The sequence below is a fragment of the Sapajus apella genome, unplaced genomic scaffold, assembly GCF_009761245.1.
Source record: "Sapajus apella isolate SASKATOON/1434 unplaced genomic scaffold, GSC_monkey_1.0 scaffold6, whole genome shotgun sequence".
Taxonomy (NCBI): Eukaryota; Metazoa; Chordata; class Mammalia; order Primates; family Cebidae; genus Sapajus; species Sapajus apella.
Window position 1 is genome coordinate 1,377,437 of NW_022436946.1, and position 27,266 is coordinate 1,404,702.

A 27,266-nucleotide genomic window follows, 5' to 3' on the forward strand; every position below is an offset into this window, starting at 1 on the left:
GCTGGAGGCTGAGACGGGCGGATCACTTAAGGTCGGGAGTTTGAGATCAGCCTGGCCAACATGGTGAAACCCTGTCTCTACTAAAAATACAAAAATTTTCTGGGCGTGATGGTGCATGCCTGTAATCCCAGCTACTTGGGAGGCTGAGGCATGAGAATCACTTGAACCTAGGAGGAGGAGGAGCTTGCAGGGAGCCGAGATCACACCACTATACTCCAGCCTGGGCAATGGAGTGAGACTCAGTCTCAAAATAATTAAAAATAAATAAATAAATAAAATAAAAATCCAAAGATAATAGGGTGTGGGGTAGAATGGAGGACTGGAAACTAGTCTTGCTCTAAGTTACAGCAAACTGAGTTACTTGAATCTACATCAAGGAAATAGCTACAGAACCAAGGACCCATTTCGGGGGGCTTACCGTGAGTCAGGCGCCACGCTAAGTGCATTCCAGCGATCTCATTTCAGACTCACAACCCTAAGAGGTAGGCATTACTATCCTCTTTTAGAAATAGAAAATTGAAGCTCAAAGAGGTGAAGTACTTACTTTAGGGTATCTAGGGTAACTAGTGACACAGCTAGGATTTGAACTGAGATCTGATTCTAAAACCCATGCTTCTCCGCCTCCTCCCAGGCACCAAGAATGAACGGCAAAGACAGCAGGAAGCATACAGAAAGTTAATACAGTCCCACGTTTTCAGCCTAAGGGGTGGATGAATAGATTGGGCATATTGAATATATATTTTCTTAGTCTCACTCATGTTTTGTGTCCGGAATAGTTCACAATGAAAATATAATTGAAAAGTTAAAAATAAAGAAGCTTCATCATTTCAGCCTTAGACAAAAATAAGAAAGTATCATAAATTTCTTGAGAATGCCAGTTCTTTGTTCTGATTTTCTCAAAGAAAATCAGACACCATGAGTTTTGACCACATCGGATGTTCTTTACAGAACAATGAAAAGCAGCCGTGGAGCCAGGGCGCCCTCTTGGCAGCAGCAATGGCTCAGACCACATGGAAGCATGCTAGGCAGGGCGTCCCGCACACAACACAATTTTCTGCCAGAGATTTACTTGCTTCTTACAGGTCCACACAGAAAAGAGGAAAACCAGGTAGATGGCCATGTCTATACCCTGAAAAATAGGTTTTGAGGTTTGGGAGACAGAAACAAGAAATCCATTTTTCTCTGAATTCTACCCTTCCAAGTAAAAGTGATGCTGATGGAAGGAGACTATGTACATACACAACATCCAGCAATCCTGCCATCTGGGAAGTGGGGACTTTAGGTTCCAGAAATCTTCCCCAAGGTCACCAATGCTTAGCCAAGCCAACTCAAGGTCATTGTACTCTCAATACCTTCTGTAGGTAATTTACCTACTCTGATTATAATATATTTGAGTTTTCCTTTTTAAGCTCAAAGCAAGGAATGGACATTATGGTTTCTTTACTACAAAACATTAGACCTTTTTCTGCCAATGTGTCTCTAAGTCTAAAGAAGTTATTAAAAGGAAAAAAAAACACAACAAAATTTATAGGAACTTGGTGATAGTTTTGTGTATTAGTCTGCTCTCATGCTGCTGATAACAACATACCCAAGACTGGGCAATTTATAAAAAAAAAGAGGTTTGATGGACTCACAGTTCCACATGGCTGAGGAGGCCTCACCATCATGGCCAAAGGTAAAAGGCACATCTCACACGGCAGCAGACAAGAGAAGAGAGCGAGAATCAAGTGAAAGGGGTTTCCTCTTATAAAACCACTGATCTTGTGAGGCTTATTCACTACCACAAGAACAGTATGGAGGAAATCGTCCCCATGATTCAATTATCTCCCACCAGTTCCCTCCCACAACACTTGGGAATTACGGGAGCTACAATTCAAGATGAGATTTGGGTGAGGACACAGCCAAACCGTATCATATTGTTAACCATTAGGCTGAGAAGTCCCTGTAGATATAAGGACACCGTTTTTGAAAGAAAGCAGACTTCCTTACTGTTTTTCTTTGTTGCTCTCATGTCCCTCTGCTATGTTGCAATGGGACATCTCTCTTCAGTAACTTTGTTGTAAGTGAATTGTCACTGCGATCCTTTCCAAAGAAAGATGTGATGCAATGTAATATGTTTTTTATACAGAAAACAACACAACTTGAACAGTAGAAATAAATTTTAAATAGATGAAATTGGAGAGAATGTTGTAATAACATAGCTAAAAATATGAGAATGATGAGGAAAAATGAAGAAAGAAGGTTGGGGAAGAAACTTGAGTAGCACAGAAGGTTGGAAAAATCTTAAAAATGCACTGACAGTATCCTAATGATAAACTTCTAAAAATGGTTTCAATATTTCTTAAACCAAATAATGCCTAAAAGGCATAATATTTAACGGTATCCTGGTAACTGAAGATATTAAACTCAATCCATTTGTATTGCTACCTGGGGCTGCTGTAACAAACTACCACAAACTTGGTGGCTTAAAACAACAGAAATATACTGTCACAGTTTAGGTCAGAAATCTAAACAAGGTGTCTATAGGGCTGGCTCCTGCTTAGGGGTCCAGAGGGGAAACCTGCTTCATGCTTCTCTCCTGGTTGCTGGCTGCCAGCCATCCTTGGTGTGCCTTGGTCTGTGGCAGCATAACAGCATAATGCCAATCTGCCTCCATTGTCCCTATGGCATTCTCTTGTGGGTCTCTATCTCTGTGTCCAAATTTCCCTCTTCTTTTTTTTTTTTTTGAGACGGAGTTTTGCTCTGTCGCCCAGGCTGGAGTGCAGTGGTGCAATCTCAGCTCACTGCAACCTCTGCCTCCCGGGTTCAAGCAATTCTCCTGCCTCAGCCTCCCGAGTAGCTGGGACTTCAGGTGCGTGCCACTATGCCCAGTTAATTTTATTTTGTATTTTCAGTACAGAGAGTGTTTCACTATGTTAGCCAGGATGGTCTCAATCTTCTGATCTCATGATCCGCCGGCCTCAGCCTCCCAAAGTGCTGGGATTACAAGTGTGAATCACCACGCCTGGCCCCAATTTCCCTCTTATACGGACATCAATCATTGTCCACCCTACTCCATTATGATCTCATCTTCATCTGCAAAGAGCCTAATTACAAATAGGATCCCATTCACAGGTTCTGGGGTTAGGATTCAACATATCTTTTGGGGAAACACAATTCAATCCATGACACCATTCAGAACTGGATTTGTGGCTGATCATTTCTTTCCTGCTTGACAATTATGTAGACACCATTGGTCTCCATTACGTAAGCTATCACCTTTTCTCTCTCTTTCCTGTTAAATCCAAGCTCCTCAAAGCAGTTCATATTTCAGTTTCCCACCTACCACTCTTAAAACTCCAGCAGTGAGGCCCATCCCTTCTCATCCTTTCCATCCTAGGCTTTTTCTTGTAAGAGACAGAGTCTCACTCTGTCATCCAGGCTGGAGTGTGGTGGTGCAATCATAGCTCACTGTAACCTCCAACTCTCTGGGCTCAAGCGATCCTCCCACCTCAGCCTCCAAAAGTGCTGGGATTAGAGGCATAAGCCACGATGCCTGTCCCCATCCCAGATTATCTGATCTACTTAGACCCTCCTACTCAAGCTTCAGGACTCGCACCTGGAAAAAAGGTCAGGCTGAGCTTCCTGTGTTCGCCTTGTGTTGAGTGTGCATCCTTATCAAAGCACCCAGAAGCCCACTTAGTGTACTTACTGTACGAGTCTGTTTGCCAGCCTGTCCTTTGACTGGACTAAACTCATAGGGGGCAGAGACTATGCATTCTGTGGGATAGTCTTAGCACCCAGTACAGAGGCCAAGGCAAATTTGATGCATAGTAAACACTTGGATGAATGCATGGTCATCTGCATATAGTCATTTAGGTTTAAGAATCTATCAGTCACAGAACCATGTGCTCTCAGTCTTTGATTCCATCAAACTTTATGATGCAACCAGATTATAAGCTGTTAGATGACAGAGATGATCTTCATTTTTTTTTTTTTCAGACAGAGCCTTGCTCTGTTGCCAGGCTGGAGTGTAGTGGCACGATCTAAGCTCACTGCAATCTCTGCCTCCCGGGTTCAGGTGATTCCCCTGCCTCAGCCTCCCAAGTAGCCGGGACTAAGGTGGGCACCACCACGCCTGGCTAATTTTTTGTATTTGAGTAGAGATGGGGCTTCACCATGTTGGCCAGGATGGTCTTGATCTCCTGACCTCATGATCTGCCTACCTCAGCCTCCCAAAGTGCTGCAATTACAGGTATGAGCAACTGTGCCCAGCCCATCGTCAATTTTTTAAATGTCTTCGTGATCCCTTAGACTAAGTAGGCATTCAACAACTAATACTAAAGGGAAATTAGCTTCTGAAGGTGTGGGTAGGAAGAACTCACCTTTATTGAGCAATGGTTCATTGCCAGACACTGCAAAGCACTATACAATTATTACCTCAGTTCGTATTACTCCTCCTCGCTCATTTGGAGATTGCTGGCTCAGCATAATAATTGTAAGCCTTCTTCTAATGAACCCATTTTACAACAGAATTTTAAATACTAATATTTTATATGCAAAAAATAACATTTTATATATAAAAGTGACTTCATATACAAGTGTAGACATCAGTAATATACCTGAACCCTCCATATACATCAGTATCCACTGAGCCCACTTTAAGTTTTTTAGATTTTATGCATTTCAAGAAGTTCTAACTATTTGCATGGATTAATATTTTATAACTTCATTCTTTCTTAGAGATGTTCTAAAGAAAAAGAGAAAATGTACTTTTTTTAAAAAAAAGAAAGAGAATAAAACTCATTCTACCTTGCAACTACTGTATGGGTCCAGCAGACTGTTTAAGAAAATCTAAAATCCATTATGGAATCTTAGTGATTTTATTATTCCTATATCTTGAAACATTTTGCTATCTCATCATCTCAGGAATAACTACCCACCAGTTCTATATCAATTATTCCCAAATAAGCTTTAAAAAGACTAAAGTAATAGAAAAATATAAGACAACAGAATGGATTAGGACACTGCTGTTTAGTAGAATGTTTCTTGATGATGAAAATGTTCTATTGTTTCTTGTGCAATACGGTAGCCACTAGCTGCATATAGCTACAGAGAATTTTAAATGTGGCTAGTGTAATGGAGAAACTGAATTTTCATTTTTTAAATTGTAATTAATTTAGATTTAAATAGCTATCTGAGGCTAATAGCTACCATATTAAACAGGGCAGGCCTAGGGGAATGATTCATTAATGAAATAAATTGTCACTATTGCATCATCCTCCAGATTTCTTACTGTTTCCCAAAGTATTACATTTTCTTTTTGGAAGATCTAAAAGGAGAGTAGAGACACCATATTTGTAGTTTGTTAAATTTTCATCAAATAGAGTGGAGCATTTAGAATTTTGCATTCTTGCCTATAATGACAAAAAGAAGAAAATTGACAGAAAGAGAGATTTCACAGAAGCATCAGAGATGAATGCAAGCCATCAGACAATGGTACTGAAGACTCTAATGATGATGATAAAATTGATTATGGAAATACAACCTCAGACTCTGACTCTTCAGATGATGACATCATAGATTAATTCTCTTAAACTCTCTAAAAATATTGAATGAACAATATTTTACAAGGATTAAAAAAACATGCTATTCTTATATAGTCAATCATTCAATAGGAAGGATTCCTTCAAATAATATTTTGTGAAAAGAACCAGGACCATCTTGTTTAGCTAAATGAATGTGGGATGGTATTCTTTCACCTTTCCAAATTTGTACACCAAAATTTACTTCATATACAGTTTGAAAATGGTCAGGTGCTGAAGGCAGGTAAGTATACAAAGGTTACTATAAGAAAACGGATAAAGTAGGTGTGAAAAAATTCACTGCATTGATTAAAAACAATGAAGTGTTAAATAGTAAACGGCGATGACTATTTTTTTCTGGCATACTGAAGGGTAAAATTTGTGTATTGTACTAATCAATGTACCAGATTGCTTATTTGAAAGTGCAAAAATTTATAAATAAGGTAGAAAATTATTGTATTTCTACTTGAATTAGTAATCTTGAAATGGCTAAAAACATGGGCGCCGGAGCTATATACGCAGCCCTGGACTGGAATCCCAAGTCCAACGTTTGCTTAGTGTGTGACCTTTGGCAAGTTAGCCTGTCCCTCTAAGATCCAGTTCCCTCATTTGTAAAGTAAGCATTTAAAAATGACTTCCTCTCTGATATCATGTACAGAGATTAAATTTTGCATGCAAAGTGCTTAGCATAGTGCTTGGCACACAGGAAAAAACAGACACAGTATCAGCTATAGATATGGATGGTGATTATATTATCTTTGAGGTGCTTAGAAAACAGCTCTCCCCTTATCTATGGGATTTTGGAAGCGAATGTATGTGAAACGATATCCACATCCTATTTGTTAGCAACAGAACTTATCATTGCTGCTGCCTGCTGCTTGCACCAGCTACCCACGTCCCAGGTGAAGTGAAGCCAAGAAGGGAAAATATCAGCTCCTTGGGCTTGTGGACACTGCAGATAATGCTGCAGGGGACAGAGCACTGAAGCCTTTTCAACTCAACTTTAATTTTCCCTCACACCAGAAAATTTCTTTTTCTTATTTTTAGATCCAGCAGGTGTTACTTTAATGACCTCAAGTTATGCAGAAAAGTATAAGGCACTGGGTAAAAACCTCCCCAAATCTCACCACTTGGAGAAAACACTATTACCATTTCCAGGCCTGTCACTGTAGAGGTATATGTAATTTTACAAAAAGAGATATCATGCTTTTGTTTTTGTGCTTCTGATTATCTTTCTGTTTCATTCGCTAGAGAGCTCCATGCACATTCTTAATCACTGCTCTAACCTAAAACCACTGCATTCTGTGTACATACAAAGTGGTAGTAAAATGTGGCAACCGAAAGAAAATATTAACATCGACCTTCAAATAATGGCTTAGCTCAAAAACTGAGGTGAGCTGTGAGGTTCAAGCGGATTTTAAAAACAAGTGAAAATCAGACGCCTTTGTTTTTTTCTCATGAAAACACTGGAGAGAACGAGGACCTGGGCCCAGTATGTGCTGTGTGGCACACCCCATTCCCTAAATGGCTATTACTTGTGGAATGTGAAACTTGTGAAATTGAACTTCTAATAAAATGAGAACTCGCCTGTAACCTCAGTATATTTTCAGGGCTTAAAAATCTTATTCTGTCTAAATCTCAACTCTTTCAGTCTTGGCATCAAAAAGTTATTTTTGAGTGCTAAACAAATATGAAAAAGATGGGTCTGGATTGAGTCTTGCTTTTCCCTGCCAGGGTGAGGGTTCGCTCCAGAGGCTAGACATGTGTGAGTCCTTGTCCTCTGCATGCTACCCTGTCCCTGGATAAGCCAGTGGTCTGCAGATCTAAACAACTGAGGCCCCGCCCCAGGGGACGCTTGAGGGGCCTTTATCCGGAAGTCTGACCTCATCACTTATGGGATTCATTTCCACCCTGCCAGAAGCAATAAGACAGATGAGAAGATGTTCACAAACCAGTGTTACTTTTACCCATTGTTATATTCTTCTTATGGCTACTGCTTAGAAAATCAAGAGTGTTTTTGCTACTCCAACCCCAGTTAATGAAAATATACTGAAAGATTCTGTAAACTTCTGCTGATTTAAAAGGATTACGCTCCCAGTTTTCAAACTTCAGAAAGAGTTTATAAAACTGGGTTGACTCTAAAGGGGTCTGAATAATCTGCTATAACCTGATCATTTTTTTGCGTATTCCAGAGAGCTTTAGTTATGGGGTGCAGGAGATGGGGGGAGTTAAAGAGCAGACTGCAGGGCAGCGGGAAGAGGCACAGCTAGGGAAGACCCTATGGGCAAAGGGGAAGTGAGGCCAGCAAACACTGAATCCAGACACTGACCCTCCCAGCAAAGAGGCAGGCAGGACAGACAACGTGGACATAGCAAAGCCAGCAGGAAAACCAAAGTGATGACTCAAGCTGGCCGCCAAGGAAAAAGTTCAAAAGGCAAGTTTGTAAAAAGGGGGTCTGGGTCTTCAGACCAGGTAAAACCCTGTTTATCAAGCCAGGAACAAAAAGCCATTGAGGAAAACAGCTGATGGGTCCCATTGGCAGAGCCACCTAATCCCGCTCCCTGGCATCATGACAGGGCAGGGGGCTGTGGAGGGCTTCACCTGGCCCCTACCCGGGAGACAAAGGAAGTCACTGATGGGGACATCTACCAGACCTTCGGCACCATTTGTCTTTCCCCCTCTATTGTCCCTCCTAGGCAGGTGATTGGCTCCTCTAAAAATGTTTTCACTAACAGAAAACTTACAATGGTGAGTCATGATTACATTAATAAATAAACTTTAGATAATAAGCCATATCACTCTTTCTAGGCTATCAACAGTGAAAACACCACCAAAAATGTCTAAGGAAATGGTTCTCTTTATATTCATGGCCTTTAGAACAATGGCTCTCAAATGTGAACCCCAGATTCACAGCATCAGCATCATGTGGGAGCTTGAGAGAAATGCACATTCTTGGGTCCCACCCCAGACCCACTGAATCGGACATTCTGGGCCCAGCAATCTGTGTTTTAATAAGCCTCCAGGTACTTCTGATGGAAGCTAAAGTCTGAGAATACTGGCTTAGTGAAAAACCTGGGATGGAAGCCAGAAGACCTAATTCAGATTCCAGCTCTGGATTCCATGGTCTAATTCAGTGAAATTTAATGAATAGTCACGATGTGCCCCTGTGCATTGAGGTGAATGCAAGAATGTGAGGATATGAGATGAGTTAGACACGGTCCTTATCCTGAGAGAGAACATAATCCTCTATATTCTTTTGCTCCTCTAGAATGGAGGCTATTTTTGTTGTTGTTGTTCTTGCTTTGTTTTGCATTTGTATTTCTACTGCCTGCAGCATCAGAGTCATTCAATAAACAGGTGGTGGATGAAGTGACAGAACCATTCAATGACTGTGATAAATACTGCTGTACATCTCATCAATGATTTTAATGTTTCTGCAGTCAAGTTAACGCCAGTCACCCTGGATTTACTGTTTATTGCATGTCAGTGTCAAGTGCTCATCAGACATCAGCTCATTCAATCATTTTAGGGGTCCTGTGCTGTGGGCAGTATTTTTAGTCCTACCCGGCACATGAGAAACTGAGGCTCAAAATATTAAGTAGTTCATCCAATGTCACACAGCTAGAAAGTGGCAGCACCAGTGTTGAATCCAGAAATATCTTCTTCCAAAGCTCATGCTCATGAATGTGGTGGTCGTCTGACTTTGGGGCTGATTTGGTTTGGATCTGTATCCCCACCCAAATCTCATGTCTAATTACAATCCTGAGTGTTGGAGGGGCCCAGTGGGAGGTGACTGAATCATGGAGGTGGTTTCTCAGGGTTTAGCGCCATCCCCATTGGTGCTGTTGTGGTGATGGTGAGTTCCTGTGAGATTAGGTTGTTTAAAAGTATGTGGCACCTCCCCCGATCTCTCTTGCACCTTCTCTGGCCATGTAAGATGTGCCTGCTTCCCCTCTGCCTTCCACCATGATTGAAAGTTTCCTGAAGCCTCCCCAGAAGCTGAGCAGATGCCAGCATTATGCCTCTTGTATAGTCTGTGGAACTGTGAGCCAATTAAACCTCTTTTCTTTACAACTTACCCCATCTCGGGTATTTCTTTATAGCAATGCAGGAATGGACTAATACAGGAGTACATTTCCCCAAAGCCTCTAAGGTCGGTGGTTCATTATCTTCTCACCATATATTTACAACTGCATTTTGTAGGCATCACCTTAAGCGGTCAAAGACTAAGAAAACCAAGTACAGGGAAAGCTAGAGTGCTTGCGTCTATGCTTTAGGGTTTCACAGGCCAGATAGAACATTCTTGAAGTAAGAATGACAGATAGGGGGTTGCCAACTTCTTATTTTGCCAAGTACAACCCCTTCCCAGGTACTGATCAACTATCCCCATCATTTCCTACAAGAAAAAAAAATTATGTCAAAAAAGTACCAGGAACATATGGTTAGAATAAAGGATAATTGATTGCATTGCATGTATTTTTTTTATATACAATGATCAATTTGTTCTAGTTTTCTCGTTTTTCAGTAGATTAGCATTTGGTTTTCACTGAGCTCAAGAAAGTAAACAGTGTTAGGGAAACTATACTAAAGGACCATTCTGCCCCTTAAGTCAGACAAAACTGCTTACAGGAAAAACAAAAGCAGACTCACAGGCCAGGCCAGGGCAGCCTTGAGGAGGTACTGGCAGAGCCTCAAGTGGAGTATCCCAACCCAGATAGGCTGCAGAGAACAGGACAGATGTGATTCTAGCCCCAAAGCCCGAAGGCATGGGGAGGCCGGGTGTGGCAATCACACCGTGGGTCAGCATCGATGCCAAGGGAAATGAAAATGAAGTGCAAACAGGAGAAGTTGCCAGAGGTCTGAAGTCAGTCTCAGGCTCCAGTGCCTTGGCAGCTACAGCCACTGGTTCAACGATGGCTCCTTCTCCCTGTCATCTGGCCTATCTGCATGCTCTTCTGCTTCCTCCCTGTTAGAAGCTAAACATCAATTTCACATCTGTCATCTACCGTTTCTTGTGAATGATTCACGTCCAGGTGAGAACTGTTCCTGCTTGTTGGAGGCTGTAGGTATGATAAAAGGAAAAGGGAACTTATATCCCACGCAAAGACCTTACCTTACTAGGAGGTGGTCCATGGTCATCCAAGTAAGTGGAATTTCCTAGAAAATAAAAAAGTTGATGAATCAATTTTTTAAATCACAAGTGAATTTCGTGCAAAGTCATTGAAAATCAGCATTCTAGTTACACAGTATTTCTACTCAGACAACAGTGCCAAAGAAAAATAGGCAATTAATCACTGGTTTGACTGAATTTTGCTGGTATTACCATGTTTGATTAATAGTTTCAGCTGTTACAAACATTCTACACACATGGATATGTATGCACACAAACATACCTAATACATGCAGTAACACGCACCATTATTCTTCACCCAATATCTGCTGAGTTTAGCTTAGACCATTGGTTCTCAAATGTTAGTGTACATCAGAATTACGTGTCGGGCTTGTTAAAACAAGATCGCCCAGCCCCACTCTGAGAACCTGCATTTCTAACCAGCTTCCAAATGATGTGGACGCTGCCAGTCCTGAACCCCACACTCTCTTTCCCTAGTTTGACTTAACATTGTCCATTTCTCTTCTCTCCTCAGGCTAGCGTGCTTCCGGAGCTTGATCTGTCTTCTCTAATAGCCATTTACTGGCATGTGTGTATTCAGGGTGCATGGCTATTGTTTCCTGATGAATAAAAGACTTAGAGGGATTTGGAAGGGAATTAAAGTTTACTGACTTCCTTTCATGTAGCAAGTACTTTGCTAAGTGCTTTATAGGTATTTATTCAGTTAATGCAAATATCAGAGGTGGATTAGAAGTGCCCTCTTTTAACAGAGGAGAGAACAGAGGCCTGGAGAAACTCAGTAACCTGCGCACAGCCACGCAGCTGGTAGACTGCAGAGAGGAGAGGAGACTGGTTTTTCCAGATCATGTTCAGGCATCTACCCATCTGAAAAGCCTACCTAGAGTCCTGCCATCTCAGGCTTTTGCGTGGGGCAGGCATGGTAAACAGTACCATCTGGAGACGTTTGATCACCTGGCGGAGCCAATGACTCAATCAGTATAATCAGAGGAGCCTACTCAAGATGGGGAGCTCTTGTGAGTCTAGAAAAAATCATCTCAACTCTTGTGAGTAGAGAAAGAGTAAAAATGACCAAATTTGTAAATGGAATGAAATGTAGAAAATCATGAAGCCATAAGAATACTTCTGGAGAACAGTAGATGATTGGGGAATAAGATCAGTGTCTTAGTTTGAGTGGATGAAAGGTGCTTTTGACAGTAGAGAGCAAAAATGACTTAAGAAACTGGACTAGAAAAGAGGAAGCAGAGCCTCGGCCAGGGACAGCTGAACTGGGGAAGCGTATCCAAACACAATAAATAAGCGGGTTCTGGCTTATAGGTTTTTCCATACTGAGTCACCAGCCATCCCTTTTTCTTTGTCATCTTCTGATTTATAGCCCACTTGGTGTCCACAATGGCCATTTGTATATAGTAAAGGGACATCGGGGTCCAGTTTTAGTGTACAAGACACTCAAACACAAACACCTGGCATGCCCATGATTGGGCTATTTTAGGACCCTTTTAAATGTGAACATGACGAACAATTTGTTAGACCTTAATTAACGTACTGAACTCCATCGAGAACGTGCATGAATAGATGTAAGGTCTATGTCAGACTTAGTAAAGAGGTTATATGTGTCAAAGAATTCAGAAAAATAGCTGCCTGTGCCTGGAGAACTATTTAGAAATACTCTACCATCATGCAGCTGGTGTGGCTGCCTGGAGCTCCCATCTGCTCAGCATGGGAATCTGTCTTCCCCAGGGGAAATGTGAGAAATCCCAACATACACCAGCATGTTCTCCAGGAATCAATCTCAAAGATCAAAGACAGCCTCAACAACTAAATATTTCTAAAATACTAAAGGTTTCCATAAGAACCAAAGTTCCTAAAAACTCCTAAAAAGAATGATTTAAATGTCTGACTGCTACCTCAAACTCCAGGCTCGGTTACCTACTAACTCCTTAGCACCTCAGCTTGGATGTCTAAAGGCATCTCACATTTACCCTGTCCAAAACAGAACTCTACTTGCTCCAATTCCATTCTCCAAATTTCTGCCTCCCCTGTCTTCCTTATGGGGTTATACAATATACCCCTTCCCCTGAACATGGCCCATTTTTCAGGCCACATCCCAAGAGTCATTCTTGATCCCTCTTTTCCCCTATGCTGTAAATACCAACCCAGTGACAAGTCCTGCTGGCTTGGCCTTCAAAATGTAACTCAGATCTGATTACTTCTCACCAGCCCCTCTGGGCCATATGAGACATGCCCTGTGTCTTTATCACTAATTTCCTCTCCTACCCATATATCAACCAGAGAGATCTTTCAACCTTACCAATCAGATTATGGTAGCCTCTGCTTAAAATCAATTTCTCTACACACACAAGAGTCAACTCCTTACCTTAGTCTGTAAGGCCCTGCATCCTTCAAGCCCCGTCCCCATCCACACACACCACCAGCCACCACAACCTTCTCTGTGGTTCACAGCACTCCAACCTCTTGTCAACGAGGGGCCTCTTGAACTGGCTCTATCCTGTTCCAGAAAAGCTCTTCCCCACCCTCTTCATTCAGTCTCTGTTCAAATGGAACTTGTTTATAGATGCCCACTCAGAATACCCTGTCTAAAACAGCACACTCATTTACTTGTTTGCTGTCTATCTCTTGCAGCTAGTATGCAAGTTTTATGAGAACAGGGACTTGTGTGACCTGTTCATTGCTTTAGTTCCTAGAACAGTGCCTAGGTAGGTAGTCAGTATTCACTTAATGAACGAAATACCACATTCACTAACTCTTTACACCAAAATCTTAGCAATGGCTTGTAAGAAGAAAAGTACTATTAGTGCATTAGCCCAGTTTGCTCCTTAGCCATAGGGTCTCCAGTTTTGTTTTGGTTTTCTTTTTTTTGAGACGTGTCTCACTTTGTTGCCCAGGCTAGAGTACAGTGCTGCGATCTCAGCTCACTGCAACCTCCACCTCCGGGGTTCAAGCAATTCTCCTACCTCAGCCTCCCAAGTAGCTGGGATTACAGGTGCACATCACCATGCTCAGCTAATTTTGGGGGTATTTTTAGTAGGGACAGGGTTTCTCCATGCTGGCCAGGCTGGTCTTGAACTCCTGACCTCAGGCGATGTGCCTGCCTCAGCCTCCCAAAGTGCTGGGATTACAGGTGTGAGCCACCACACCCTGCCCAATGCTTATAACAAGTGAACAAAAGTACTAATCATGGAGTTTTGGGGAAAAGACCTATCTCAGAGGACACAAATTGTGCAGAAGTCTGCCTCATCATTTAGCCCCTTACAACTCAATGCCATGACTTAGCTATCTGTATGATACTGGGTCATTTTCTTAACCTCTCTCTATCTCTCTCTTCTTGTGTAAATGAAGAGAATGATGGTATCCAGATCATAGCCATGGTGTGGGATTAAGTAGAATAATGCATATAGAGCACCTAAGTCAGGACCAAGCACCAAGAAAGGCCTTGATACAAGTATTGTCACTGTTATTATCATTGTCTATTCAATCTCAGTGGAAACAGGAAGTCCAGTTTGTAAAACTTCTACATAGATGTGTAGAATACTCAACATAAGAACCAAAGTTTCTAAAAACTCCTAAAAAGGATGATTTAAACGCCTGATTCCTTCCTCAAACTCCAGGCTCAGGTACCTACTAACTCCTTAGCTCCTGAGCTTGGCAGGTCCAACAGCATCTCACACTTCCTTCCTGACCGTCCTTACTACCTTCCACCTGGTATTGGTCCGAGTACTATAGCATCCCTTTGACTCAACAGTTAAATCCTTTGTTAGTTCTAAATGTGAGAAATACTGAAACTACAACAAGAGAACAGTGTATCACAGCAAAATGGTCAATTCTATCTCTTTCGTATTCAGTGACTTTTTAAGGACACTGGCTTCGTGGCTGTCTTAACGGTTATGTCTACACTAAATTCTTTCCCTGGTAGAGTTAAGCATTACCTCATAATTGAGAAGTGCTGATGTGCATGATGAAAGTTTCTAAGCTGGTAACAAAAGATGTGGCCAATGGGCAGCACTGGTTCTTTACCTCCCCAGTAGGCATTCTCTCACCTAGATAGTATTTACAGAGCACTTCCTATTATGTAGAAGGACCTAGAAACCAAATAAGAAGTGAAAATCTGATTTTTTTTTGCCACTGAATTGTATAACAACATTTATTGAATGCTTACTACTTGCCAGGCACTTTATAAAGATGGTTCTATCTAATCCTCACAAGCTCCCCTCCAGGTGATATAAGTTAAGCATCTTACCCATATCGCCAGTAAACACAGCAGAATTCAAATGCATATAGGCTGACTACTGTGGACACCTCCTGCTCCAGAAAATGCAAAAATATTTTAAGATAATTCGTCATTTTCTTTTTTTTTTTTTTTTTTGAGACGGAGTTTCGCTCTTGTTGCCCAGGCTGGAGTGCAATGGTGCGATCTCGGCTCACCGCAACCTCCGCCTCCTGGGTTCAGGCAATTCTCCTGCCTCAGCCTCCTGAGTAGCTGGGATTACAGGCACGCACCACCATGCCCAGCTGATTTTTTGTATTTTTAGTAGAGACGGGGTTTCACCGTGTTGACCAGGATGGTCTCGATCTCTTGACCTCGTGATCCACCCGCCTCGGCCTCCCAAAGTGCTGGGAGATAATTCGTCATTTTCTTATTTCTTTCCCCTTCTTTCTTTCCTCTCCCCCTTTATCTTCCTCCTCCCTCCATTCCTTCACTGTAGACTTTCATAATCAGATGGCACATATGACAGAAATTAGACAACTCTTTTTTTTTTTTTTAAATGGAGTTTTGCTCTTGTTGCCCAGGCTGGAGTGCAATGGCGCAATCTCGGCTTACTGCAACCTCTGTCTTCCGGGTTCAAGTGATTCTCCTGCCTCAGCCTCCCAAGTAGCTGGGATTACAGGCACCTGCCACCATGCCCAGCTGATTTTTGTATTTTTAGTACTGACAGGGTTTCAACAGGTTGGCTAGGCTAATCTCAAACTCCTGACCTCAGGTGATCCACCCACCTCAGCCTCCCAAAGTGCTTGGATTGCAAGTGTGAGCCACTGTGCCCAACCAGAAATGAGACAACTCTCCTTAATGCTTCTTTCTTTAATGCACAGAACGGGGATTCTCAATGTTGGCACCTGGACCGTGGGCCCTATTACCTCAGTTATCTCACCAGCAAATCACCATGCTGCCCCGGGTTCTTAGAACACAGAGGCTATACATTCTTTGCCCTAATAAGAGAGGTGTAAAAAGGTGAAAAGAAAAGTAGCATAGACACAAGGTATTTCTTTAGCAGAACACGGCGACTTTTTCTTCTTCTAGAGTATAACTATTTTATTATTTGATATTTAGGTAGAGCTTTTCATCCTATGATTTTACGCTTTCATCAGAGTGCAAAGTCAACAAAACTGTCAGAATTTTTTAAAATGGAGTTGGTAACTTGCACCCTGTGGAGATCAAAGGATGAGTGCTGTTATCAAAACGAGCTTTCCTGGAGAGGCTCCCAGGCATCAAAGGAGCTTCTGGCTGCTCTGCCTTGTCAAGGAGCCTATGGTGGATGTTAAGTTGTGGGAATGGAAGGGCAGATGCAAACGCTCCAGGCCTTTGAGCATGGAGCTCGAGATCTAAATTCAGGAAAGGGAAGAAAAGGTGGAAGTGGGCTGGCAAGGATCTGGACCAAGACAGAGGACAAGCATGCTCCTGACACCCTCCTCCACTGTCCTGTGCGCACCCACCCAGGACACCCCAGGCTCAGATCAAGATGGCAGCACTCTGCCAGGCAGGACATTCTTATTTTCAGAGGCCTCTATGGATAAATCATTTCATTTATTTCTGGAAAGTAACCTATACCTTTAGAGTTTTGATTCCAGCCTTGTTTTCATGGCTCAAGTCCCTCAATTGGAGATCACGAATTAGTGTCTTGTCAAGCCGGAAAAACTTGGCACATTTCCATTCCTATCATCAACCAAACTTTCTGGGTCACCTAACTGCCAAGAAGTCACCAGTGAGGGCTGGCCATAGACCTTACCCTCTTAGAGGCCTCTCAGGTAAGTGGAGGAGATGAAGGGTGGCTTTGAAGCCCTACTCCATCCCTGAGAACCCCACCTGCTCTTCTATACCTTGCGGCTGGTGGAGGTTGCATGACTCTATACATTTATAGAACAATACACCAAACTGATGACAATGTTAACACATTTATAATATTATTATAGTATTCTTCTATAGTATCTTTATAGTATTCTTCTATAAATGTGTTAACACTGAAACCAACAACACTACACTAATGATTTAACATGTTTTTAAAATGACCTGACTAGAATGCAAGTGATCTTAGACTTTGCAACCAGCTAAATTACAGCACCATCAAAATTTCACCTTACCCATCTAGCCCTTCACGATGGGACCTCCCAGGGAGGCTGTAAATGTAACATGAGGGATCACATGCAAAGGCACAAAGGCATTAAATCCAAGTAGCAGGAGTTTGTTTGTGCACTTGGAGGACTTCATTTGTACTACTAGAGTCTCTGCATGGCAGTATGTTATTAAGGTCTCTCTATTTTGGTGGTTTTATAAACTATTTTGAGCAAAGATGCATTTCAAGAAACTCATGTGAAGTCTGATTCTAGGTATTAGGAGACCAGGATTTGTAACTCAGAATCTGAAGATCACTGTTTACTGTATTACACCTGGGTCTCAGCTGGTGTAAGTTTTCTATGACAAGACAATGGATATGAAAAGTCAAATATCTGGCCGGGTGCAGTGGCTCATGCCTTTAATCCCAGCACTTTGGGAAGCTGAGATGGGTGGATCACCTGAGGTCAGGAGTTTGACACCAGCCTGGCCAACACGGTGAAATCTCATGTCTACTAAAAATACAAAAATTAGCTGAGACTGGTGGTGGGTACCTGTAATCCCAGCTACTCAGACGGCTGAGGTGGGAGAATCACTTGAACCCAGGAGGCAGAGGATGCAGTGAGCCAAGATCGTGCCACTGCACTGCAGCCTGGGTGACAGAACAAGACCCTGTCAAAAAGTCGAAAAGGGGAGGGAAGGGGAAGGGAGTGAAGAGAAGGGAAGGGGAGGGGATGGGATGAGATAGGAGGGGAGGGAAGGGGAGGGGTCAGATTTTTGTGTTTCTGCACCTAGACAAACAGGTTACATTTCACCTTTGTAGTAGAGAATGCCCCAAGAAACGTGATTCCACTCTGAGTACATTGCTGTACCCCCTCAAAGCTTTTCATGTACTCATCTGTAAAAATGAAATAAGCTGACAGGTTATTGTAAGGAATTCATGAGAATAATTTTGTTCTAAGAAAAACGCTCAGAACGCCAGCACATGCTAGGCACCTAGCACGTGTTCACTAGCAGTACTAGTTGTACTACTAGGAGCGGCAGTAGCAGGTCTAGAGCCACCTTCACTCCCTCTCCGTCTTCTCACTTAAGGTTTTCAGCCCTCCCTGCATATTCTACTTGCCTGCTTTTAAGAAATGTTGCTCTCAGGGCCCAGCCTTAGCGATTCTGATTTTAATTATTCTGGGACAAGTCCATGGTATTTGGTATTTTTAAAGTTCCTCACGTAATTCTACTGTCTAGCCAAGGTTGAGAGCCACTGAGCTGCAAAACACAAATTCATGTACTTCATAATTCAGGCTGAATCCCACTTTCCAGAAGTAAAATATAACAGATCTTACTGAGGCTCATTTTCATCTCCGGTCACCACCATCATTTCCGGTGGGAGATTATACAACACGAGCTTCTTGTCGAAAGAAAATGCTGATGGAGTGTGGATGATCACAGAACTCCCAGCGACAGGGGAGCTGACCAAGCAGTTGTGGTCAGCACCTGCTCCGGGGGGTGCAAAGAAATTAGAAAGGGCCAGGCCCAGCTCATAGGCTGCCTGGGAGTGGGCTGAGACAGGGCACCTCTGAGCATAGAGCTTATCCCCTAAACCATATTGGAGCCTCAACCTTTCTGGGGCCCTAAAAATCTTTTCAGAAATAATTTTCAGAGCTTACAATTTCAGAACATACAGTTCCTGCAAACAATGTATTGTTCTGCTGACCCTTTTGTTTCATGGGTAAAAAGAGGAGTTAAGAGCATCACCCTCAATCTGTCCAGAGTTCTCTGGGCCCCACTTGACTTAAACCACCAGGGGATAGTCTATCAGTCCTGGAGACACACATGATCCCCCCACTCACACATGATCCCCTCACTCACACACGATCCTCGCACTCACGATCCCCACTCACACACGATCCTCGCACTCACGATCCCCACTCACACACGATCCTCGCACTCACACATGATCCCCACACTCATACATGGTCCCCCACACACTTCGCGGGCCCCCAGGATCCAAAAGTAAGGGCTCTGGAAAATCTGAAGCAAAGACATCCTCTGGTCTCATTCCTGAAAGGCACCCCCCTTCTTTCCAGGCTGTCAGAGTGGGATGGAGAGGAGATAATGAAACGTCGTCAGCACAGAAGAGTTCAATGCCATGCCCATGTGAATTCAATAGAGAACAGCAACAACAAAACAAATAAAGAAGAAATTGTTAGAATTGCTGACAAGGGAAAGGACTATTGAATGATCAGGGTGCCATGTATTTTAAATAGTCACAATCACACATATGTAACGCGATAGTGAAAAGGAGCCAAAGAGGAATCACTTAATGGATTCAGTAGAACTGACTAGTGACAAAGAACGTGGCCCAGGGGTTGTAGAGTCAGTTCTGTAGGCTCCAGAGCCAAATGTCCTGGGTTCAAATCTCAGACATGCCCTCTACTAGCCAAGTGACTTTGGAAATACCACTTAATTTTCCTGATGTTTAATGACCCCATTTACAACTTGAGGACATTAAGTCACAGAGTTGAGATAATTAAATATATTGATATAATTTGGATGTCCCCTCCAAATCTCATGTTGAGCTGTAATCCTTAGTGTTGGAGGCAGGGCCTGGTGGGAGGTGTTTGCGTCATGGGGGCGGATTCCTCATGGCTTGGTGCTGTCCTTGTGGTCGTAAGTTCCTGCAAGATCTGATTGTTTACAGGGTGTGGCACCTCGCCAACTCTCTCTCTTGCTCCCACTCCTGTCCAGTCTTGTGAGACCCCTGTTCCCCCTTTGCCTTCTGGCATGCATGTAAGCTTCCTGAGGCCTCCTGAGAAGCAGATGGCAGCAGCATGCTTCCTGTACAGCCTGCAGAGCCATGAACCAATTAAACCTCCTTCTTTATAAATTACCTAGTCTCCAGTATTTCTTTATAGCAATGCAAGAATGGCTTAATACATATATCTAATGTAAACTTAAATTTAAAGTCAAATGTAAATTAGATGTATTAAATGTGTATAGGACTGTCACACTGCCTGTCCAGGATACAGAAAATGCTTGATAAATGATCGCTACTTCCCCATCTTATATTACCAAATTTTATCAGTTATATTTCCTTTTTTGTTTGTTTGCTTTTTTGAGAGGAGTCTCGCTCTTGTCGCTGAAGCTGGAGTGCAGTGGCATGATCTCGGCTCACTGCAACTTTTGCCTCCCCAGGTTCAAGTCATTCTCCTGCCCCAGCCTCCCAAGTATCTGGGACTACAGACGACTGCCACCACACCCAGCTGATTTTGTATTTTTAGTATAGATGGGGTTTCACTGTGCTGGTCAGGCTGGCTTCAAACTCTCTGACTTCAGGTGATCTGCCCACCTCAACCTTCCAAAGTGCTAGGATTACAGGTGTCAGCCACCGTGCCCGGCCAGTTATATTTAGTTATAATTCTATTTATTATTCAGAAAATCAGAAGGAATCCTGAGGACAGGGAATAGTTTATTGTATAAAGGACAATATCAATGTAAAATAATTATTTGATATTTCCTATTACTTTCCAATATTATCTTGATATATCTTCTAAAATACACACACACACACACACACACACACACACACACACACACGCAAATTCCAATGATCTGAACTACCTTTAACAATGTGCAAATGAACTTCCAGAACCTCAGGGGCTATAATTTATTCTTGACTCTGAAGCCTTGCATTAGCAGATCTATTTTAGTCTGAATTAGTCCCTGAAGAATACAATGTTTTAATTCTAAATCACCTTATGGAAACCATAATATGCATTAGTGTCAATGTCAAAGAAGCTGCCTTGACACTGTGTCAATTTTGATCAAACACAAGCAATTCTTTCCAGAATCTTTCTTCAACAGGTCCTTTTCAAATCATAATCACAAGTCATTTAAATCCTTTCCCTTTTATTCAGAACGAGCCATTTCCCACAGGATTCTGGTTACCTACAACACAATCAAGTGGCAGCATCTCGCCCCGGAGTCCAGGCCTTGATAAGACACTGTTAATGAAGGAGTCACTGTGGAGCGCAATGCTGCAATCACAGCTTTGTCCCTGCCAAAAAATTATGCTAATGCCACACTTTCCACTGTTAAACCATGGGTTGCGTTTCCCTAAGAGGTAGCTGTCAGCACACACCGGCCGTTGCTAACAATGAGGAGTCTGTGTGCTGTGTAAATGTCTCCAGCAGCTCATGGCTTATAATTAACACAGCCCCAAAACACTGTGATGAAGGAAAATTGCTGGCACAGCTTTATTTAAGCCATAATAAAATTATTTTCCACTGAATTAAAACAAATGGCTTTATTAACAATCAATATTTAAATATTTTTACAACAATATCTGCTTAAAAAAACCTTGAATGCTCACTCGACTGGTTAACAAAGGCAAACATATCCTGAAAATATTTTCTTGATCTTAAATGTGAAAAATGGGCATTCCAGACACTGAAAAATAATATCCTAATTAAAATGCTATCAATTAAGATATATAAAGTCATTCCATTTCTAATTAAACTTAAAAAGCAAATTGATGCTCTTTCCTTTTATTTCAGGCTCAAAAACACTGCTTTGTTTTATAACACATCTTTTTTTCCCATTAAATCTGAATATACATTTTAGGATGTCAAGGGTAAATCTGTAGAAGGAAATTACTTTCTGAATCAAATGATCAGTGCACTGCTATAACAACAACCGAAATATAAATATGTGTAATTTCCACATTAGCTCAGGAATTCATCACAATATTATATGATCTTATGCAGGTAGAAATGGAGTATCAAAGAGAGATGGAATCACATAAAGTTTCTGTTTCATTCCAACTGAAGTCATTGCTGCAGTCAACTGATCCCACCTGTGGAACTCCAGTGCACCTGCTAATGCAGCAGCCCCAGCCCTGCACATGCCAAGCCTCTAACTAGCAGCCGGGTAGGTCATTTTCCATCAGGACCTAGACATCATGTGGCTGCCAAGATGGCTGACACTTTCCATCATGCGCTTATTGCATGAAGCACCCCGATAAGTGCAGTGCAAGGTAAGGTGAAGATGACTAAGAATCTACCCTGGGAAAGAAAACAAGACAAGGCTGAAAACATCAGCATCCTCATTCTCACCATCAGTGGTCAACGCTGATGCGGTGCTCAGCACTGTGCAAAGCACTCTCCAGACCTCATTCTATGGCTACCTAGGAGGCAGGAGCCCCAGTTTACAGCAGAAGCAGCTCAGGAAGGTGAAGAGACCCGCACCCTGTCAGGCAGCTAAGCAGCAGGAGCTCCGGGATTTGACACCAGCAGCCTGACTCTGAAGCCCTGTTGCACACCCACACACTTGCCGCCTTGCTCAGATTTCAGATTTCCATCTGGGAGCCACAGCAGGCTTCCGAGATCTTCATCCCTTTGAGGCTGATCTGTCTAGGTGCTGCTCTGGGATGGCCTAAGTGAAGTGGGGTCTTAGCTCTGTGAGCAACATCCAGCACACCCCAGCTAGACGTGTACTTTAGGCAGGGTGTCCCCCGCCCATCGAGGACAAAGGGCTGCAGAAGAGCCTCACTCACGGAACCCGAGGAGCCTGCACAGTGTTCAGTGGGGTGATAATAGCGGGTGGACAGGTACAAGTGAGACGGGAGGCTTCATCTCAGCAGCCACTCAGAGCCTCTGCTTCCAGCTGATGTGTCCTTTTCCCGCTCCCGGTTAGCTACAAGATGGCTACTCTGCAAGGGTGTGCCCATTCCACAGAGTCACCATTACTTTGAAATATTTGATATAAAAAGTGATCTTGGATTAGAAATCCATTCACATTATTGCAAGAAATTTCAGCATTATATTTGTCAGCATCAAAAAAAGAAACTCTGTTTGATACTTTAAATGTAATTTCAGCTGACGGGAATTTTTGAAGGGCGGTTGCCATCAGCTGAACAATGATTCCCCCACCCCAACGTTGTCTTCATCTCCAAACTCCGTGAGTCTGTTACTTTATGTGGCAAAAGAGACCACAAGTCAAAGAATGCTGGCGGCTTCCAGGATGCTGGATGATCCTGGATTACTTAGGAGAACCAATGTCATCACAGTGTCCTAGTCAGAGCCAGGCAAGATGGTCAGAGTGGGAGGAGGAGGTGTGACAGAGTGATGTGCTTTGCAGATGGAGGAAGGGGTCACAAGCCAGGGAATGCAGACAGCTTCAAGGAGCTGGAAAAGGCAAGAAAACAAATTCTTGCCTAGAGCCTCCAGAAGAAACACAGCCCTGCTGACATCTTAATTCAAGCCTGTTCAAACCCAGTTCAGACAAAGTGTAATATAATTATTTTGTGTTATTTTAAGCCACTACCTTGATGGTAATTTGTTATGGCAGCAATAGGAAGTTAATAGTTGGGTAAATGATTTTTTATTTCTTGTCACCGCTTTATATGAACAAAATTTCTTGTAAGTGGTGACTCTCTCAAGAATTTGAAGAAATATTTTTCCAAAAGGTTCATCCAAGAACTGAATGAAGCATTTCAAGTTTGAAATCCGAAGACAGGTTATCACTCTCAATTATCAACTGATAAATTTTTAATTTGGAGGCTTCCCACAACTTCAAAATGTAATATCTTCCCTAATATTTGTATTTTGTTTTATCAATAATTACATAATAAAATATGGTGAAGGTTTTCATCAAGCCTCACATAGACACTATCATCTCACCAGTTTACTTCAGCATACCATCAAAATATTATCATTTTTAAGTATTCCATGATTTGAAAAGTTTTGATGCATTGCTTTGCTTAATAAATATATAGAACATCAACAAATAGAGTGCTGTCTTTGAAAGGGGGCTTTAGTCCAGCCAAATTGCCATTGCGCTAAGCCCGTATTCTTTCTAGCTTTGTTGCCAGAGTCAACACAGGTTGCCTGCCCCACAAGTGCGTACATGCATGCACGTGCACACACACATGATTCCAGAACAGAAAAATCACCACAGATATCATGTAGTACATCACCTCAAGTTACAGAGGAAATAACCGAAGCAATGAGAAGTTTCGTAATTCAGCTAAGACGCATGGCTGGTTAGTAGTGAAGGTTAGAACAGCCTGGGGTGCTTGCTCACTCCATAGCATGACAACCTTACTACCTGCCATTTTTGACCCTAAGTGTTCCCAATTTTCAAGCTTGATCACCTAGCTTACTCTCCAAACTTGAATTGGAATGAGTGGATTTTTCTTATGTAATGAAATTCTTTCCCTAATGACATATATATATCCTCATTGAGAGAACTTTTCTTAAAAGCTTCAAGCATTGAAGTCAGTTCCCAGATGTGATACTCCAAGTGTCCTGCACATGGCCTCAGGGAGTTTACAGCCTCCCAGGGTTACTACACGAATGGAGATGTTCATGTTTTAGCATGTTTGTTGAAAAGAAGGAATACTTGTGAACATCCATCTCAGTAAATGACTCAAACACGTAGGAGACCAGGCCTGGGCAGCAATGTGAGTGAAACAATAGCTGTCTGGGAAAGGATAGAGGGAGTGTGACAGGTGATGGGCAGAAATCAGGCAGGACAGTCACTACTGCACCCATCTAAGATTTACTGAAAATCTAATTACTGCATGCTGGGCATGGCGCTGGATCGTGGGGATACCGCTGTAGTTCGGACTGCTGTCACAAATTGCCACAGACTAGGTGGCTTAAATAGCAAGCATTTATTTCTCATAATTCTGGAGGCAGGAAGTGATAGTCTCCCTATCCCTCTGTATCTGGAAGAACAGAGGGGCAGTGACAGCAAGGGAATAGCAGGCACATCTCGCCAGGGCACTGGGCACCTGCACACCCAGGGACTGCTGGATGGCAAGTCTAAGTTAAAGGTGTTTTTATGACTTGAAACCAAGATCAGAAAAGGTAGTCTTATTCAAGAGGCAAAAGGAAGTCCTTGCAAAGACAACAAAGGGATTGGGGCACATCTGAAATAAGCTGACATGTGTGCGGAACTTTAATGCTGTCACGTATCATCTCGGCAGCCCTTCCCATCAACTCCAGGGGTCAGCAGGGCACTAAGACTCTCACCCTTCACAAAGAAGGAAGCTGAGCCCAGGTCACATGGCTGGGTGGTGTCAGAGCTGGTCTCAGACTGGGTTCAAGTCACAGTCTAGGACAGTATGGACAGCAAGACTGGTTTCCTGCTGCCACTGTGTGTGTGTGTGTGTGTGTGTGTGTGTGTGTGTGTGTGAAACTTCACCACTGTGAAGCTGGAGGAAAGCTAAACCCAGAATCCAACAGAAGTAGTCTATGAGAACTAAGTAAGCCTTGGTGCTTTTCTATGATAGAATAATTCTTAGAAATTATGGAGATGGGTCACATGCATGAAGGTTTGTGTCAATGCACACATAGTTTTAAATGGGAAAATAAAACTGTGCTTCCAGTTCTGCCTCCTGTTTGATGGGTTTCTGGCCCATGGCCTGTTGTAGCTGGTCATGAGCGTCTGTGTCTTTCACATTCTAAATTGATCAATCCTATATTTGACAGAGAAATGACTTGTCACTTGCCAATTCTTCTCATGCTTTAGGGAAATGCGTAAGAAGGAACATTTTACCGGATGTTTCATATAAACTGCATTAAAATGATATGCATGTGAACAAGAGACTTGAAGAGCTGCTCATAAATGCTGATGCTGATTTAGGAAGTGTGTGGATGAAATGGGTTTGATGCCAACGTCATTCTTATACAGATGTTGTGGGACAGACAGAACCATCCCATCTGGGATTATGCTTTCCTATAAACTTCCAAGTAACACAAGGAAAAGATAATAGTTTCTCTATATTAGGCCTTCAAATGTAAAAGAAGATTTTTAATAGAGCAGCAGAAATTATTGAAGTCACTTGGAAGGGTAATCCTCACAAAAATAACTAGCAATCTAACACATGAGTCTGATGGTGTCTATTAAAAAGGAGTAAGCTTTAATAAATTTGTCACTCTCCTTTTCCTATCACCTTTCTAGTTCTATTTTGTGTCAGCTTTAATAGGATTTAGGTGAAATTTTGTGGTTCACGGAACTATAATATTGGAAGATAAACGAGGATTAGCATACCTCCATATGTTACTCTATGCACAGATAAACACAACACCAAAAAAAAAACTACACCAAAGCCAAACAAATTGGTGCCTTAAAATCAGAAATTTCTTGCCAAAAAATGAGCAGAAGGCAAAGGGAGAGAATGCAGGGGAAAGAATGTGAGTGTGGCAGCCAATAGCCCAAGGTAGTCTTCTACTTATCGGATGTAAACTTGTCAAGTTCTTAAAGTGTCTCAGTTTTAGTTTCTCCATAGGTAAAGTAGGAAGAATAAAACTTACCTCATAGGGCTGGGGTGTATGGAACGGGGAGTGGTTAAAATCATCATTTATAAACTACCTGGCATACAAACAAAAAGTTTAACCCGTATATGATTATATTTAAAATAGAGCCACTTCAAGAACATAGTGCATTAAATAAAACATCTTCCAAGCAGTCACATACATAAACATCAGTCTGGCATTGGAAGATGTAACCATTGTTATGCTCTTAGAATGGTCTGTCACAGTCCTCCTCCACATTTTTCAGGATTTATGATGAGGGGGTTATACCTGGGCATGAATGAATGTAATTTTTAAAACCCTGGCAGGGTTTGGGTATTCCTACACTTGTATTATGATTCTGAAAGATAAAGTGTACTGTGGCTCATAAATACTCTTTAGCACTTAGTAGATCGGTTTTCTCTTCTAGTGAAGTTTTAGTTCTACCTTTCAACAAAATGAGCTTGAGAATCCCTTCTAAAAGCCTGGCTGTTTTGAATTCATCATAAATCTAGAAATATTAACGTTCTTTCCAAAAGCAAAGTGAGCCACTCACTTCTGAGTCACTGAGTTTGAGGGTTGATGCAGATACAGGCTTGAAAGCAAAGGCCAGCACTAGACAAAATCAGAGTTCGTCTTTACATCAAAACAAACATCAAGTTTTCTGCTTTGCAGGGAACTAATGGAGAAAACATATTTGTGAATTCCAAATATATCCAAGCCTACTTAACATCAACTTACTTGTTGGAAAATGCTTCTTAATAGAACAATTTTTCTGCAACAGCAGAAAACATCAATCAAGTAAGTCTATCCTTACTAAAAGTAAAGTCATGATCATGGTGCAAAAGGGAGGAGCAGCTCATCAGAACAGAGCTTTTGGTCTAAGGAGTGACCTGACGTGGAGTGGGGCCTTAGATCACAGCGTCTTCGCA

At 42.2% G+C, this 27,266-nt stretch overlaps 1 protein-coding gene across 2 annotated transcripts in view; it reads right to left on the reverse strand.

Annotated features, from left to right (window-relative positions):
• Positions 1-27,266, reverse strand: part of UST (uronyl 2-sulfotransferase) — a 321,292-nt gene that overhangs the window by 180,258 nt on the left and 113,768 nt on the right. For both annotated transcript variants that reach the window (XM_032274507.1, XM_032274509.1), the window contains exon 2: positions 10,678-10,721. In XM_032274507.1, coding sequence (XP_032130398.1) covers positions 10,678-10,721 — 44 coding nt within the window. The remainder of the gene's footprint in view (positions 1-10,677; positions 10,722-27,266) is intronic.